This window comes from Pyrus communis, chromosome 8 (assembly GCF_963583255.1).
Source record: "Pyrus communis chromosome 8, drPyrComm1.1, whole genome shotgun sequence".
Classification (NCBI taxonomy): domain Eukaryota; kingdom Viridiplantae; phylum Streptophyta; class Magnoliopsida; order Rosales; family Rosaceae; genus Pyrus; species Pyrus communis.
In genome coordinates, this window is record NC_084810.1 from 12,358,536 (window position 1) to 12,374,751 (window position 16,216).

The window sequence follows — 16,216 nt, forward strand, 5'->3', positions numbered from 1 at the left end:
ATTTAAGATAATTTAATATATATATATATATATAGACGAGTTTTTTAATTTTTTTTTTTTTAATTTTAAGAAAAAGATAAATAGACGAGTTGGAAAACTCAGAAAATGTCCATAAATCATAAAGCTACTTTCTATAAGTAGCACCCACCACCCTTCTTATCCTTCGTCAACTGACTTCTCCACTTTCTACCAGATCTCTCTCTCTCTCTCTCTCTCTCCTCTGTGTGTGTGTCTCTCTCTCCCCTCTCTGGAGTTTCTTGAGCTCAGTTTCTTACAATGCAAGTAGAATGCTCTCAACTTTTCGAATAGTTGTTGTTAATGTTAGTTACTTATACAGCATTCTTCATTGTTTGCTTATGTTTAGTTACATTTCTTCCTGTATGTATTCTAATGGACCCCTGTTGGGTCTGGCCTCCCTGCAGATTACAAACAATCCATTAGCTCCAGTTGAGGTTCGAAAATGGCGAGATTTTCGATACCCCTAACGGGGTTTCTACTCTTATGCTGCTGCTTACTGCCAGCTCTGAGACTGACAGAAGCTGACTACTTCAAATACAAAGACCCAAAGCAGCCATTGAATGCTAGAATCCGAGACCTCATGAAGCGAATGACTCTTGCCGAAAAGATTGGCCAAATGACGCAGATCGAGCGCACAGTGGCAACCCCTGATGTCATGACCAAGTACTTCATTGGTAACCAAACAATCTCACCCACATTTTCAATTGTTCATCTCAACATGTCCATATTGGACTGTTTGTCCATACTGGGTTTTTTATTCGAGCAATATTCTAATCTAATCTAAACTACTAGAAGCAAAATTCAAACTTGGGTGCAGTGAGGGAAAATAGTGGAATTACAGTAATGTCAAAGTTGGTTTTAGTAGCCAATGAAATGATCCTCGTGTAATTTGTAAATGCCTTAATGGGATATTTGGTTTTTCTGCAGGGAGTGTGCTTAGTGGTGGTGGGAGTGTACCAGCCCCAAAAGCTTCAGCTGAGACGTGGATCAATCTGGTGAATGGCCTCCAAAAGGGATCTCTATCTACGCGTCTCGGGATTCCCATGATCTATGGGATTGATGCGGTTCACGGCCACAACAATGTCTACAATGCTACTATTTTCCCTCACAATGTTGGACTGGGAGCCACCAGGCAAGTCACATTCATTCTCACCCAAATAAATGGAAGTCCACAGACTTCATTCAAGCATTACTGAAAGTTTTTTATCTTTCGGTCAAATTAAAGAGTCTGATGTTTCTAATCAATGTACTCATGCTTCATTTTGCATGTTATCCGTTTCAGAGATCCTAATCTTGTCAAGAGAATTGGGGAAGCAACTGCCCTTGAAGTCAGGGCAACCGGAATTCCTTATGTCTTTGCCCCATGTATTGCGGTAATTGAGTAGTCTTATTATCCAAGATCCCTACTTACAAACTTCAAAACTTGACCGAGCATGCCACTAAAACTATGTATTACTACTGTTCTTGCAGGTCTGCAGAGATCCAAGATGGGGTAGGTGCTACGAAAGCTATAGTGAAGACCATAAGATTGTTCAAGCAATGACTGAGATAATACCTGGTCTGCAAGGAGACATGCCTCCCACTGCTCAAAAGGGGGCTCCCTATGTTTCTACTGCAAAGTAAGACTTCGTTTTTTTCTCTTTCCAGTTTTCAAAAATTTGCTACTTGAGATCTTTTTATTGGTTTCACTGTTTAGGGCGAATTATTTGTGTCGTGATGGTTCTTATCCGTAAATAGTTTGAAAGTCTCAGACAAGTACCTCTACAGACGTATTTATTTTGATCATAATGACCACATTGTAGGCCTGGTTAGAGATATAGTGGTCAAGATTTGATTGAGTAACAACACTTGAGTTCCACAAGTTTTTTATATTTACTAAAATTTCCTGCCTTTTCTGGTTAGCTGGGGTTCGATTGGTCGAACGCAAAACATTTGAAAGTGACAGATTGAGACTATGCCTCGGTGTCCTTCTAGTATTTTCCACCATATTTTACACTTTAATTTGCCCTAGAGCCTTCTTTAATTAGGCATCAAAACCAGGGTGTTGATTCACCAAACTACATATGGTTCAGACTATTTTAATTGCTGGCGAAAAATCAATTGTATATGTAATCTACCTGTGATGTATTCTTTCATTATTTCAAATATTTGGCCAAAAAAATTGGGTGTGATTCGTCTTCCATACCGTTTCTCTAGAGGAAAGGTTGCGGCCTGTGCTAAGCACTATCTTGGAGACGGTGGCACAACGAACGGCATCAATGAGAACAACACTGTGATTGATTTGAATGGATTGCTCCGTATTCACATGCCTGCATACCTCAATTCCATCCTCAAGGGTGTTGCGACAGTTATGGTGTCTTACTCGAGTTGGAATGGGAAGAAAATGCACGCAAACAAAGAACTTGTAACCGGATACCTAAAGGACAAGCTACGTTTCCGGGTAAGGAATGTCATTTTACGTAACTTGTCTGCTGTGGTGGTTATTACTAGTGCTGGGCATAACTGTCTCTTGGTGGGTGCTGTCAGGGTTTCGTCATATCAGATTGGGAAGGTATTGACAGGATTACATCTCCTCCCAAAGCTAACTATTCATATTCGGTTCAAGCTGGAGTTGGTGCTGGAATCGACATGGTTAGTCTAATTAAAAGTGTAACTTTTGGCCATTATATTGTAATAAGCTTTCGGCATGCTGTTTATATTATAGTACTTCCTCAAGATGAGACATGCCAGGTTTTTATTTTCGTTTGCTAACGTATATCTGGGGTTGTTACAGATAATGGTTCCCTACAACTTCACTGACTTTATTGATGAATTAACATATCAAGTCAAGAACAATATCATCCCAATGAGTAGGATCGATGATGCCGTGAAGAGAATTTTGAGGGTTAAGTTTGTTATGGGGCTTTTTGAGAATCCCTTGGCGGATCTCAGCCTGGCCAGCCAGCTGGGAAGTAAGGTCCGTATGTTTCTAGCTCGTTGATACAAAATAACTTTGATCTCTTCATCTGCCGTATTCAAACCCTTTTCTTCAAATGCTGGCTTTTCATAGGAGCACAGAGAATTGGCAAGGGAAGCTGTAAGAAAATCACTCGTTCTGCTAAAGAACGGAAAATCTGCTTATAAGCCATTGCTTCCCCTTCCCAAGAAAGCTGGGAAGATACTAGTAGCAGGAAGCCACGCTAACAACTTGGGCAATCAATGTGGAGGCTGGACAATCACATGGCAGGGCCTTGAAGGCAACAATAATACAATGGGTACGTACCTGATCAAAGTCTTTGTGATTATGTTCTGTTATAGTATATTCGTATACCCAAAAGTTTATTAATCAATGATTAAACGTTGTAACAGGTACCACAATCCTCAGTGCCATAAAAAGTACAGTTGATCCTACCACCCAAGTTGTCTACAACGAGAACCCCGATGCCAACTTTGTGAAGTCCAACAAATTTTCCTATGCTATTGTTGCTGTGGGCGAACCCCCATATGCTGAAACATTTGGGGATAACTTGAATCTGACCATACCACAACCTGGACCGAGCACAATCGCCAATGTGTGTGGAGCTGTGAAATGTGTTGTCGTGGTTATTTCTGGGCGTCCTGTCGTGATTCAACCCTATCTTGCTGGAATTGACGCACTTGTCGCAGCTTGGCTTCCAGGAACAGAAGGCCAAGGTGTGACGGATGCATTATTTGGTGATTACGGATTCACTGGCAAGCTTGCACGCACATGGTTTAAGACAGTAGACCAGCTCCCAATGAACGTTGGTGATCCACATTACGACCCTCTATTTCCTTTCGGATTTGGTCTCACTACCAAGCCAACCAAGAATTAGTAATACGGGGACCGTTCGTATCCGATCATGAAGGGTTGTTGCTCGCTGTTTCATGGATAAGATTTTGTAGAACAGTCTTTTCCCATGAGAGAGCATAATAATATTTTGTATCGTTTCTGTCGTCGATTTTTCTGGAAACCGTGGAGGGAATGCAGTATTTGCAGATTCATTGTCATTGTCATGGTTAAAAGTACAAGTTATTCGATTTAAATGATATGCAGAATTATTTTACTCTAGGCCAACTATTCTGGAAAACAAGATACGATACCAAGTTTATACCCGTGGTTTCAATTTCAACATTTAGCATTTTTAGCCAATGAGAATTGGTTGAGTTGGTAATAATGTTCTCTTTGCTAAACTAAGGCCTAGGTTTGAGTCCCGCAGTTGACAATTCTTCTTAGTGCGCGATATTTAAACCCCAAAAATGGGGCTAGAACTCTCTGTAAATGTCCAAAACAGGCGTTTGTGCTATGCCTTGGCCTTAGAATTGGTAACCTCCCCCTCCTAAACTTTTGGGTAGCAAACATTTAGCATTTTCAATTTGCTTCAATGAGGTGCGACCATTGGCAGGACCGTCAATAGGCATTTTGATAGGAGAGAACCTAACCAGTTGAATAAGCATTTTCAATTTACTTTCACTTATGAATGACTAAAGTGGTGTTATTGAATATAACCGGTTTATATTTAATCCCATCTCAGTAGTTTTTGGTACAATATCGAGAAACAATTAAAATCCTTAACAGTTAAGGCATTAAAAAGAACTAAACTTGGGCCAAACATGCAGAATCCTTTATAAAAGAAGTTTTATTACTTGTGGTGCAAGTATTCAATATACATATAACTTATTCTAAATACAACACATCTTTCTGTTGGAAGAAGTCAGTGGCATAACCAGAAAAACTTTCAAGGAGGGTCAACATTAATAACTATAAGATTAAAAGATAATAAGAAAAACTCATATAAAAATAACAGTCCTTAGTCTTAATGGTATTCATAAAACATTCTACTAAAATTACAATTGCTCTCGACGAGTTTTTAGTAGAATTATCAGAGAGACGGGTCAAAGGCCCACTTCCAACAATATCAATATTGTCCTCAACCTGTTAAGTACCACCTGCACAATCCGTCAGGTATGAAGTTTTATCACATAAGGCCTCGGTATTAGTTGGAATGAGGGGTATGATACTTAAACTCTTCTTTCTTAAAGATACAATCGATGTCTGATATTTCAACACGCCCCCTCGATCCGTCATGTGTAAAATTTTATTACAAAAAACCTCGATATTTGTTGGAGTGGGGTTGAATGTTTAAACTTTTCTTTTATCAAATATACGGTCAATGTGGGATACTTTTATATTTTCATGTTATGGAATCTTCTCATAATCACATCATTGTCAATATTATTAAGTTTCAAAAATCACTTTTCAATACATTCATAGCAAAAAAGCTCTTTAAACACTAGCAATGGCAACAGGTAAGATTAATGCTAATGTCACGAGCAAGAAAATTGTAAATTAAGAGTTTAAGAATTACCTAATTGATTTGTTGTTTCAGAAGAGAATTCCAAAGATGAATTAGTGAAGGCTTGCTGTCTTAGAGTTGGAGATGCCTGATTCTCAAAATAGAAGAAGTTTTTTAAAAAAAAAAAATATTAGGTTAATCTCATTTTATTACTATGAAATTTTTTGGTTTTCAACATTTAGTATATTAAGTTTTTCTCATCCCAGAGTAGTACCTAAAATCATAATTTTGTAACAGTTTCATATATCCGTTAATATTGTTAAATCAGCCATTAACTGGGTAACATGACTTTCACATGAACAGTAACTAGATGTCAATATGGGCTCCATATGGATATTAAAAAATTAAATAAAAAACAAAAGAAAATTTAAAAAAAGATTTCAAACCCCAATCAACTCTCCAAATCACAGTAAAACATTTTCCCAAATCCCCAAGGCCAACAACCCCCAATTTTCACCATGGACAACCTAAGGAAGCTCAACCACCGGCGGAACCTAAACCTCAGTGGGAAGGACATAGAACAGAACTGTTTGGCTCAAGTGTTCATCCGTGTCGGACTGGAGTCACTCCTCCTTTTCATCTCGTTCGAGTGCAAATCCTGGAATCGCGCCACCAAAAATCCGACCTGCTGGGAGCTTACCATTTTCCCCGATGCCATCGAAAGACGTTTCCCATCCTTTCAGCCTCGACAACGCTGTTTTGAATCACCCCTGGAACTGGGCGAATCGAATCGAGAACGAGCTTAAAAATGCGGCGATCGGGCGAGGCGAAGCGGAGGCGATGGAGACAAATGTGGCGATCGTGTGACCCACTGCTCACAAACCCGGATCTGTTGAATCTATAACCCGCCCCTTTTATTGCACTGCAGCTCCATGTAGTTTGCTGCACGTGAAACCGTTGCGTTCGTCGACCAGCGTTAAGCCCTTGCAGTCGTTGCACACCGCCCTCGCCGAGGAGATTCCGGGCAAGAGCTGCAATAGCCCGATCTGGTGAAGTGAGAGGTGAGAGGGTGGTCTTTGGGTAGGAGCGAAAGAGGGGGCATAAGAGGGAGTTCGGGGTTGGGAGAGTTTTGGGACGGATGAAGAGGATGGGAGGAGAGGAGGGCAAGAGGGGAGGAGCGAGAGAGAGGTGGCGAGGGTCTGCGAAACAGAGAAAGTAGGGAGGAATTGAAAGGGAATCTGGGAGAGAGGAAGAAGGCAGAAGAAAAAGTGAAAAGGGAGAGCAGAGAGGGAGAACAGAAAAGAGGGGTTGGTCGCTGGATTGGATGGGAGGGAGAAAAGAAAGCTGGGAGGGGAGCAGCGCCGGCGTAGGAGGGGGGGGGGGGGGGGGGAGGGGGAGAGGCGGAGGAAGGATCATGATTTTCTGTGTTGGGTGGGGAAAAAGAAACAGAGAGATGAACCCAGATTGGTTTTTTAGGTTTAGGTTTGGTTTTTTAGTTTTTTAAATTTTAAATTATAAATTGTTTTAATTATTAATTATAATTATAATTTTTTTTTTTGTTAATTTTTTAGTATTCATGTGGACCCATACCGACACATTCCATCCAATCATTGTCTATGTGGTGTCACGTCATCAGTTAACAGAGGTTCTGACGAAAAACATAACAGATGTATGAGACTGCTCCAAAATTATGACTTTAGGTACCATTCTAGGATAAAAAAAATTTCATGTACTAAATGTTGAAAATTAAGAAACTTTAGCGTAATAAACTGAGATTAACCCAAAAAAATTTGATGATGGAAAAGAAGTTTAAAGTTTAATGCTTATTAATTGATTACCCTTTTCAATTTGTGTAATTCCCCTACTTTTCTAAATATTATAAATATATTAAATAATGAATGAAGAAAAATAGGTAAGAAATAACTCTACCATAATGGGACTATTCGGTTCATTAACAAGAGAAATGTAAGGAGACTTTCAAAAGTAAACTTTTTATACACTCTTCGTCACCTTATATTTTTAACACAATTCCCTTGCCAACTTGATAAAACATTATGCCAAAACGTGAGATGGTAGAAAGTCTATGAGAGTTTCACTATCTCACTTTGAGAGAGTTTCACTATCTCACTTTGAGAGAGTTTCACTATCTCACTTTGAAAGAGTCTGTTTAGCATTTCTCAACCTAACAAATAGGAATTAAGTTGTTTAGTTGGCCACAAGGGTAAATATATAAGAATATCAATCAATTATAACATTAATACATAATATTTTAATGGGAATCATTAAAAGTTCACAAAGGTCATCTAAGTACGAAGTGGCTCCGCCCTTGGAAGAAATCAACGGTGACGCCTGATAATCAACGAATCAAAAATTTCACTAAGCTTATTTGAAGGCCAAAGTATGAAACCTGACAACTGAGAAACAACACCACTTCTCAAGCCAGTACTGTCTGTTTTGCAACGAACAATCTCAACTCTATAAATCTTAAGGTGAGGTTGTGTGTAGAATTTAATAATGCAGAGGAGCCTAATGCAATTATTATACAAACTAAAATTCCTGAACTATGAGACCTTATTTCAAGTTCTTCATCTCAGAAAACGTGATGAATATTTTAAAGATCTAATTAAACTCAACAAAAAACAATAGATTATGAGATGTAAAAAAATAGACGTGTCATTGCGAAATTGGTAGATGTTTCGAATGAGCAAGTGAGATATCTTCTAATTAAAACCAAAATCGATGATAAACCCATTACTTAATCTGGTAAGATTTTCTTCAACTGCAAGACAATTTTAGAAACACATTCTCTACAGAATCTCTACTAAATAAAATTAATGAGATGCTTAGATAAGACCTGGTTTTGGTTCTTATCCTAATACATATCTAATTCTATCCAGATTTTTTTGCTAATCCAAAACTTAAATCTTTAACTACATTCCTGCTATAAATATACCCCAGTGCACAAGCACTGCTTCCTCAGCCAGCGTTACATTCTATCTTTTTTTCATAATTCACCTCCTCTCCTCTCTTGAAAGGTCTGCAAATTCTCCGAAATCCTTTTTCAAACTTTCGGTACTTCTTTTCGTGTTTTAATTTTCGTTCAGTTTTAATTTCCACGCAATCAATCTGAAACAATGTTACCTGTACAGGTTTGACTAGATAGTAACGATGAAGGCAAGGTCGTTAGTCCTCTTGGTCGGACTTTTGTGCTTGGGAGGCACGGCACAAGCAGAGGCGGAGTACTTGGCATACAAGGACCCCAAACAGCCCATAAATCATCGTATAAAGGACCTTATGGGTCGAATGAAGCTAGCTGAAAAGATTGGTCAGATGACGCAACTGGATCGTGCCAATGTCACAGCTGACATCATGAGGGACTTCTCATTAGGCAGTATACTGAGTGGTGGAGGGAGTGTGCCGCGGCTGCAGGCCAGTCCACAGGACTGGATCAAAATGTTCAATGAGTTTCAAAATGGTTCACTTTCAAGCCGGCTTGGAATCCCGATGATTTATGGCATTGATGCGGTTCATGGCCACAATAATGTTTATAGGGCAACAATTTTCCCACATAATGTCGGACTTGGAGCTACCAGGCATGTGCCAGTATTCAACATACACATTCATAGCTACCTTTGAAAACTATGTTTTTACCTGCTACTTAAGTTCTTTAATTTGTTTGACGATTTGCTGATCTTGTAGGGATCCGGAACTAGTGAAGAATATTGGTGCTGCAACTGCTCTTGAAGTTAGAGCTACTGGCGTCAATTATGTATTTTCACCATGCATTGCGGTATGCTATCAAATAACTGAACAGCTTTCTGAAGTTGTATATTTTTTTTGTAGTAGTTGGATTGATGTTCATCTCTTATTAATGATCACTAAGTCATATTAAAATTAATCTTTAACCCTAATGTACTGGACACTAGGTCTGCAGAGATCCGAGATGGGGTAGGTGTTACGAGAGTTATAGCGAGGATCCTGCAATAGTAGAACAAATGACTGATATCATACTCGGATTGCAAGGTGAACCTCCTGCTGGTTTAAGAAAGGGCGTTCCTTATGTTGGTGGAAAGTAAGTTGATCAAGTATATGTTGTACGTACTTCTGTTTAGAAAAATCAAATATCCTCAACTCAGCTTTGTTACCACGCTACCTAGCTACTGATCGGAGTAGGTATTAATAAATACAGTTTGAAACAAAAAGAAAATATATATAACTTAGTTCAGGTGTGATCGAAGTTGTCAAATTTTAAGTTTATGTTGTTTCATCACAATATGTGGTAAAATTGACAATGCCATGATTTCGTTGATTATGTTAGTACTTCTAGGTTTACAGTAAACTAGGAATTCCTGATATGAAGAACTTGTTTGTGATATTGTATAGGGACAAGGTAGCCGCCTGTGCAAAGCACTTTGTTGGAGATGGTGGAACGGTCAAGGGCATCAATGAGAACAACACAGTGATTGATAGGCATGGATTGCTGAGCATTCATATGCCTGGTTACTACCATTCTATCATCAAGGGTGTCTCAACAATCATGGTGTCCTACTCGAGTGTGAACGGGAAGAAGATGCATGCCAATCACGAGCTTGTCACCAAATTTCTTAAGGATACCCTTAAGTTCAGGGTACATTAATTAACTTTGAAATTGCACTACATTAATTGGAAACACTGGCTATATATATATACTGGAAAATGAATGAACTAACTCTATTAACTAGTGTGATTGTTCAAATTTCAGGGTTTTGTCATCTCTGACTGGCAGGGTGTTGATAAAATTACCTATCCGCCCCATTTGGATTATCCAAACTCTGTTCTTGCTGGTATTCAAGCTGGCATTGACATGGTTAGTTGCTCAAATCTTAGACCAAGATATGTAAATGGTAATTTTGTTCGAGTGGGTTGGTTCACTTTTATGATACTGAAGCTGTATGTTGGTTTATTTTTAGGTCATGGTTCCGTTCAATCACACCGAGTTCATTGATATCGTAACAACCCATGTCAACAACAAATTAATCCCCATGAGCCGTATTGATGATGCCGTCAAGAGAATTTTGAGAGTCAAGTTTGTGATGGGTTTGTTTGAGAACCCGTTGGCTGATCAGAGTTTTGTTGACAAGCTTGGAAGCCAGGTTAGTACTCTTGATCAGATATGCTAAATTGTTTTTAAATAAAAAATAAGCATAATCAAGTAATATGAAAATGTTTACCTATGTGTGCTGAATAATGTGCAGACTCATAGAGATCTGGCACGCGAAGCAGTCAGGAAGTCGCTTGTGCTGCTGAAGAATGGGGAAAATGCAGATGCACCAGTTCTACCGCTCTCTAAGAAGGCGAAAAGGATCCTAGTTGCTGGAACTCATGCCAACAACTTGGGCTATCAGTGTGGAGGTTGGAGTCTCACATGGCAAGGACTTACCGGCAACAACAACACTGCTGGTTCGGATGCACTTATAATTGTTTTTCTTTTTTTGATATGAGCGATAGTGAGGAAAGAGGAATCAAAAATAGGATTTCGGGTGCAAGGACAATGCTCTTAACCGCTTGCATATAATTTCTACTCATACGAGTATACTTAATTAATTTAGACATCGATCATATTATTGTAACTGAAATATTTTATGTGCATACAGGAACCACCATCCTAAGCGCCATCACAGCTGCAGTTGATCCCAGCACAGAAATTATGTTCAGCGAAAACCCTGATGCTGATTTTGTCAAGTCTAATAACTTTTCCTATGCCATCGTTGCCGTTGGGGAGCCCCCTTATGCTGAGACCAACGGGGATAGCTTGAATTTGACCATTGCAGAACCAGGTCCAAGCACCATCACCAATGTTTGCGGTGGAGTCAAATGCGTGGTTGTCATTGTCTCTGGCCGTCCTGTTGTGATTGAGCCCTACGTTTCCTCGATTGATGCGCTTGTGGCTGCATGGCTTCCGGGAACTGAAGGCCAAGGAGTGAGTGATGTTCTTTTTGGAGATTATGGATTCACAGGAAAGCTTCCTAGGACATGGTTCAAGACAGTAGATCAACTCCCTATGAATGTTGGTGATGCACATTACGATCCCCTCTTTCCCTTCGGTTTTGGACTTACAACCGATCCAGTTGATCAGTCATCTTAGTTAATACTTGTTCTAGCGCTCTCTTTGTTCTACTTGTCATTTTTTGGATTAATAACTCAACCCCTTCGGAATTTAAATTACATTTTCAATGTTTTTTATTTCTTCTATATTAGAGAGAAAGAGAGAGTTAATCAGCCGCATGAGTTGCGGAAATACAGGAAGATAAAAATCTCACTAGAGAAGTTGGCCATGCTCAACAATAAGCAAACTCCGTCGCATTTGTAGCAACACGACTAAGGACTTCAAATAATCAATAAGCAAAGAGTATACTATCAACCAAGCTCGATAACATGTTGGCGGCCAACAGCTTTCTTTTTGTCCAAGTTTTTATCATAAGTAAACATTCTTTTCGGTTGTCCTGAAAAACTCGGAATACACGCATGGATGTGGGGTGAAGTTGCTCACAATCTTCGTGACGGTTCATTATATATACTCTAACAGCCTATCCAACAGCTGCTGCAAACTTGAATTTGAAAATACAGTCAAGAATCTCGCTATCTGGTTGAATTTGAATTGAATCCAAGCGTCTAACAGTCTTTTAATTATTTCGAATAAATAATATTAGTGTAAGAGAGTGCAAATAGCGTTACATGCCCACTCCTACGGGGACTGAGGAATGCATCGGACAGCCGCGAATAGCTCCTTCTTATAAGCAATGCCTTGAACCTTTACAACTTAACGACTATTATTCCTATAAATATACCACCTCAGTCGATCCGTGTTGCATCACATACATTCACATTCTCTTGTTTTGTATATTGCAAAATTTCCAACATTAGTTGGCTCACTCGTTCTATTAATATTGATCTGGTATACTGTTTTTCTAGGCTGATTCTTTACTCTCTTTTCTTTCCAGACTTCCTATAAATATACGGCTTCCGCGATGAGTCCTCTTTCTTTTTTTCTTTTTTTTTCTTTTTCTTTTTTTTTGTATGTTTTATTTTCCAATAAAAAGGAATGCTGTTTCCTAATTTACTCTCCTTTCTTTTCAGAGTTCGAATGTACACTGAGAACAAGTTAAACTTGATCTGTTTAACGTGTACAGGTTTAATTTAATCGAAGTAGTTTCTGATCGAGGATGATAAAGCCGAGTTCATCAATCCTCTTAGTGGGACTTTTATGCCTTTGCTGCTGGACACAAATGACAGAGGGAGAAGAAGAGGACATGAAATACAAGAACCCTAAATATAGTATTAATGATCGGGTAGAGGAACTTCTAGCCCGAATGACGCTAGAAGAAAAGATCGGTCAGATGGCACAAGTAGACCGTGGCAATATCACAGCTGAGGTCATGAAGGAGTACAATATAGGCAGTATTCTTAGTGGCGGGGAGAGTGTGCCACGAACACAGGCTACTACGCAAGATTGGGTCGACATGATCAACAAGTTTCAGAATTGGTCACTTGCAACTCGGCTTGGAATCCCTATGATTTACGGCATTGATGCGGTTCATGGCCACAACAATGTGTTCAAGGCCACAATCTTTCCGCATAATGTTGGACTTGGAGCTACCAGGCAAGTCATTATTCTTTGATAAAGAACAACCCGAAAATTATTCGTTGAAAGGAATTTAATCATTAACCTATCCTAGTCCTAACTCATTTCCTCAACCTCCTTCGCTCCCACTTGCGCTAGTAGTGTTCATTTGGGTGTTTTTATATGACAATTTCAGGGATCGAGAACTTATCAGGAGGATTGGTGCTGCAACTGCTCTTGAAGTTAGAGCTACTGGCATTCAGTATACATTTGCACCATGCGTCGCGGTAATGCTATCCATTCCTTGAACAGTTTGGCGTTCAAGTTGCAATATTTTTCTAGCGATTGGAATCACCATTATCCTCAGATAATCAGACTACTTGAATGAACATGTACAATGAACAGGTCTGCAGAGATCCGAGATGGGGTAGGTGTTACGAGAGTTACAGCGAGGATCCCAGTATCGTAAAACAAATGTCCGAATTAGTGATTGGATTGCAAGGTGAAATTCCAGCTGGTTCACCGAAGGGTGTTCCTTACGTTGGTGGACCGTAAGTTGTACTACTACTGTGTTCATTCATGAATGCTAAGTCTTACTACCATCCATTTTTCCTCATCCCATTAATTTCTTCATCATGATGTATGTATACATAGGGATAAGGTGGCGGCCTCTGCAAAGCACTTTGTGGGAGATGGCGGCACCACCAACGGCATCAACGAGAACAACACTGTGATTGATTGGCAAGGATTGTTCGAAATTCACATGCCTGGTTATATCGAGAGCATAGCCAAGGGTGTGTCCACTGTCATGGTGTCCTACTCCAGCTGGAACGGAGTCAAGATGCACGCTAACTACGAACTCATCACCAAATATCTCAAGGACACCCTTAACTTTAAGGTAAGGTACAACCAAACTGTAAAGTTCAACTACAGCTGGGGTATCCAAATATGCTCATCAAATGACGTGACAGTGTTTCATTTATCCGATAAAATGGGACACAGATGGCAGTAACGCTATCATCAATGATGCGGCATGTTGTTAATTTTGCAGGGTGTTGTCATCTCTGACTGGCTGGGTGTTGACAAAATTTCGAATCCACCCATGACGAATTATTCGAACTCGCTACTTCTTAGCATTCAAGCTGGTCTTGACATGGTCAGTTGCTATATATCTTCAGCCTCCATGTTATCAATGCACTATATATCTTCAGCCTCCATGTTATCAATGCACAATATACATGAATGTTAGTACTGTAACTGCACCACATCATATTGTTTTTCAGATCATGATTCCCCACAACTATACTTTCTTCGTCAAATTTCTAACCAACCATGTCAACGAGAATCGAATCCCAATGAGTCGTATCGATGATGCAGTTAGGAGAATACTGTCTCTCAAGTTCATGATGGGTCTGTTCGAAAAGCCGATGGCAAGTTACGAATATATTCCCTGGCTTGGATGCCAGGCGCACAGAGATTTGGGAAGGGAAGCTGTGAGGAAGTCACTTGTTCTTCTGAAGAATGGAAAAACCCCAAATGATGCCCCAATGCTGCCACTCCCAAGAACGGCCAAAAGGATCCTTGTTGCTGGAACCCATGCCAACAATTTGGGCTATCAATGTGGGGGTTGGAGTCTCACTTGGCAAGGAGTTAGTGGCAACAACCATACTGTTGGTATGTACGTGACGTAACAATGCTGAGTGGCAGAATAGTTGAAAGATGACATGCGGTCAAATTTGATAACCAAAAATACATGTTATGCTTTTCAAACTGAACTGTTCTCTCACTCGGTAGACGTGCTTTACATTAATACTATACAGTTGGAAACAAAATGTTTACCTTTGTATTCGAAACAGGAACCACAATACTTGGTGCCATCACAAAAGCAGTTAACGAGACGACAGAAATTTTCTACAGTGTAAATCCCGATCTTGAACTTGTCACGTTAGGTAAGTTCGATTACGCTGTGGTTGCTGTTGGTGAGCTCCCCTACGCTGAGACGAAGGGGGACGATTCAAATTTGACAATGATAGAACCAGGTCCGAGCGTTATAAAAAACATATGTGGAGCAGTCAAGTGTGTTGTGATCGTAGTATCTGGGCGTCCGATTGTGATGGAGCCCTACATTTCGTCGATCGATGCTCTCGTGGCTGCGTGGCTCCCTGGTACAGAAGGCCAAGGAATCGCTGATGTTCTATATGGTGACTATGGATTCACTGGAAAGCTTGCTAGGACATGGTTCAAGAGAGTAGATCAGCTCCCTATGAATGTTGGTGACAAAGATTATGATCCCCTCTTTCCCTATGGTTTTGGACTTACAACTCAACCTAACGCCAACTCAACTTCGGCAAACTCGTAAGTAATTGTTAAATTAGCAGATGTACTTACTTAAAACGGGTTCACCATCAGTGTGACTTCCTAGTCTAATAATGCAATGCTATGTAAAGAAAAATCTTACACTTGGCATTACATTATTGGTAGGGGACACAACGTGACAATAAAATTTTACAAGTCAACACCTTTAAATGATGCATTGGGTTGCTACATTCCTAATTTGTATAGAAGAACATCAATTATAGATTCCTCACTAAAAAGAATCATAGTCATTAAGAAATTCTCACAAACTTTAACATGGTGTCAGAGCGGCTGCTCCTAGATCATCTCAACCATCGTGGTCAAGCGTGTCGTTATCGTTGTGTCTTGGAGCCCTGTTGTGGTTGAGCCATTAACTTCACCGGTTGATGCCCTCGCAGCAGCATGGCTGCCGGAACTGAAGGAAGACCAAGCAATTACCAACGCTCCCTTCGGAGATTATGGATTCACCGGAAGGCTTCCAATGACCTGAGTGTAGATCAGCTCCCTATTGGCAGGCTCATCGCTCTTTTTCTTTCCCTTATCTTGCTATTTGTTTCGTTTTTGTACGAATAAGCAAGCTGTGACCAGCCGTTGGATGTAAAACAGTCTGATAGTAAGATGGTGTAACTGATAATGCAGACTAACATTTCAAACGGCACCTTAATGTACTTGTTTAGCGCCTTTGTACTGTTCTAAACGCGGTTTTATAATGATTGAGTAATTCATTGGCAGCACGCTACTCAAATCCAAAGTTCTTCGACATTTAAAGTCCCTCGTCCAAACACAAACACAAGTACAAACATCAAAAGCACGATATGCGCAAACAGAATTTGCATGTTTTATTTTGTGCAATTGAAAGTTTGTAAGAGTTGAGTTGTCTTGTGCTAGAACCAGAGACCAAAAAATGAACTGCATCCGACCAAATACATCGCATCAACTAAGCATTATG

At 39.8% G+C, this 16,216-nt stretch overlaps 3 protein-coding genes across 3 annotated transcripts; all 3 read left to right on the forward strand.

Moving 5' to 3' along the window:
• The first annotated feature begins 437 nt into the window (after positions 1-437).
• Positions 438-4,082, forward strand: LOC137742043 (uncharacterized). The gene is made up of 9 exons (XM_068481781.1): positions 438-692; positions 946-1,150; positions 1,301-1,391; positions 1,489-1,637; positions 2,215-2,458; positions 2,545-2,649; positions 2,792-2,974; positions 3,068-3,272; positions 3,367-4,082. The coding sequence occupies exons 1-9, from the start codon at positions 461-463 to the stop codon at positions 3,849-3,851; spliced, it is 1,899 nt and encodes a 632-aa protein (XP_068337882.1). The 5' UTR covers positions 438-460; the 3' UTR covers positions 3,852-4,082.
• Positions 4,083-8,480: 4,398 nt separating this feature from the next.
• On the forward strand, positions 8,481-11,436 carry LOC137742968 (uncharacterized). The gene is made up of 8 exons (XM_068482895.1): positions 8,481-8,905; positions 9,012-9,102; positions 9,239-9,384; positions 9,696-9,939; positions 10,054-10,158; positions 10,262-10,444; positions 10,547-10,751; positions 10,946-11,436. Exons 1-8 carry the CDS (start codon positions 8,481-8,483, stop codon positions 11,434-11,436), a joined length of 1,890 nt encoding a protein of 629 aa, XP_068338996.1.
• A 1,078-nt stretch (positions 11,437-12,514) lies between these two features.
• Positions 12,515-16,120, forward strand: LOC137741590 (uncharacterized). Its single transcript, XM_068481285.1, has 8 exons — positions 12,515-12,951; positions 13,109-13,199; positions 13,318-13,463; positions 13,567-13,810; positions 13,964-14,068; positions 14,196-14,586; positions 14,769-15,267; positions 15,554-16,120. Exons 1-8 carry the CDS (start codon positions 12,515-12,517, stop codon positions 15,639-15,641), a joined length of 2,001 nt encoding a protein of 666 aa, XP_068337386.1. The 3' UTR covers positions 15,642-16,120.
• The last annotated feature ends 96 nt before the right edge of the window (positions 16,121-16,216 follow it).

What these genes read in the sequence shown, in the direction of transcription:
- LOC137742968 (XM_068482895.1), top strand. Translation starts at nt 8,481, where the DNA reads ATGAAGGCAAGGTCGTTAGTCCTCTTGGTCGGACTTTTGTGCTTGGGA. An exon ending in GTCGGACTTGGAGCTACCAG is followed by an intron (nt 8,906 to 9,011) that starts GCATGTGCCAGT and finishes CTGATCTTGTAG; the next exon opens with GGATCCGGAACTAGTGAAGA. An exon ending in TTGACAAGCTTGGAAGCCAG is followed by an intron (nt 10,445 to 10,546) that starts GTTAGTACTCTT and finishes AATAATGTGCAG; the next exon opens with ACTCATAGAGATCTGGCACG.
- LOC137741590 (XM_068481285.1), top strand. Translation starts at nt 12,515, where the DNA reads ATGATAAAGCCGAGTTCATCAATCCTCTTAGTGGGACTTTTATGCCTT. An exon ending in GTTGGACTTGGAGCTACCAG is followed by an intron (nt 12,952 to 13,108) that starts GCAAGTCATTAT and finishes TGACAATTTCAG; the next exon opens with GGATCGAGAACTTATCAGGA. An exon ending in AGGACACCCTTAACTTTAAG is followed by an intron (nt 13,811 to 13,963) that starts GTAAGGTACAAC and finishes TTAATTTTGCAG; the next exon opens with GGTGTTGTCATCTCTGACTG.
- LOC137742043 (XM_068481781.1), top strand. Translation starts at nt 461, where the DNA reads ATGGCGAGATTTTCGATACCCCTAACGGGGTTTCTACTCTTATGCTGC. An exon ending in GTTGGACTGGGAGCCACCAG is followed by an intron (nt 1,151 to 1,300) that starts GCAAGTCACATT and finishes TATCCGTTTCAG; the next exon opens with AGATCCTAATCTTGTCAAGA. An exon ending in AGGACAAGCTACGTTTCCGG is followed by an intron (nt 2,459 to 2,544) that starts GTAAGGAATGTC and finishes GGGTGCTGTCAG; the next exon opens with GGTTTCGTCATATCAGATTG.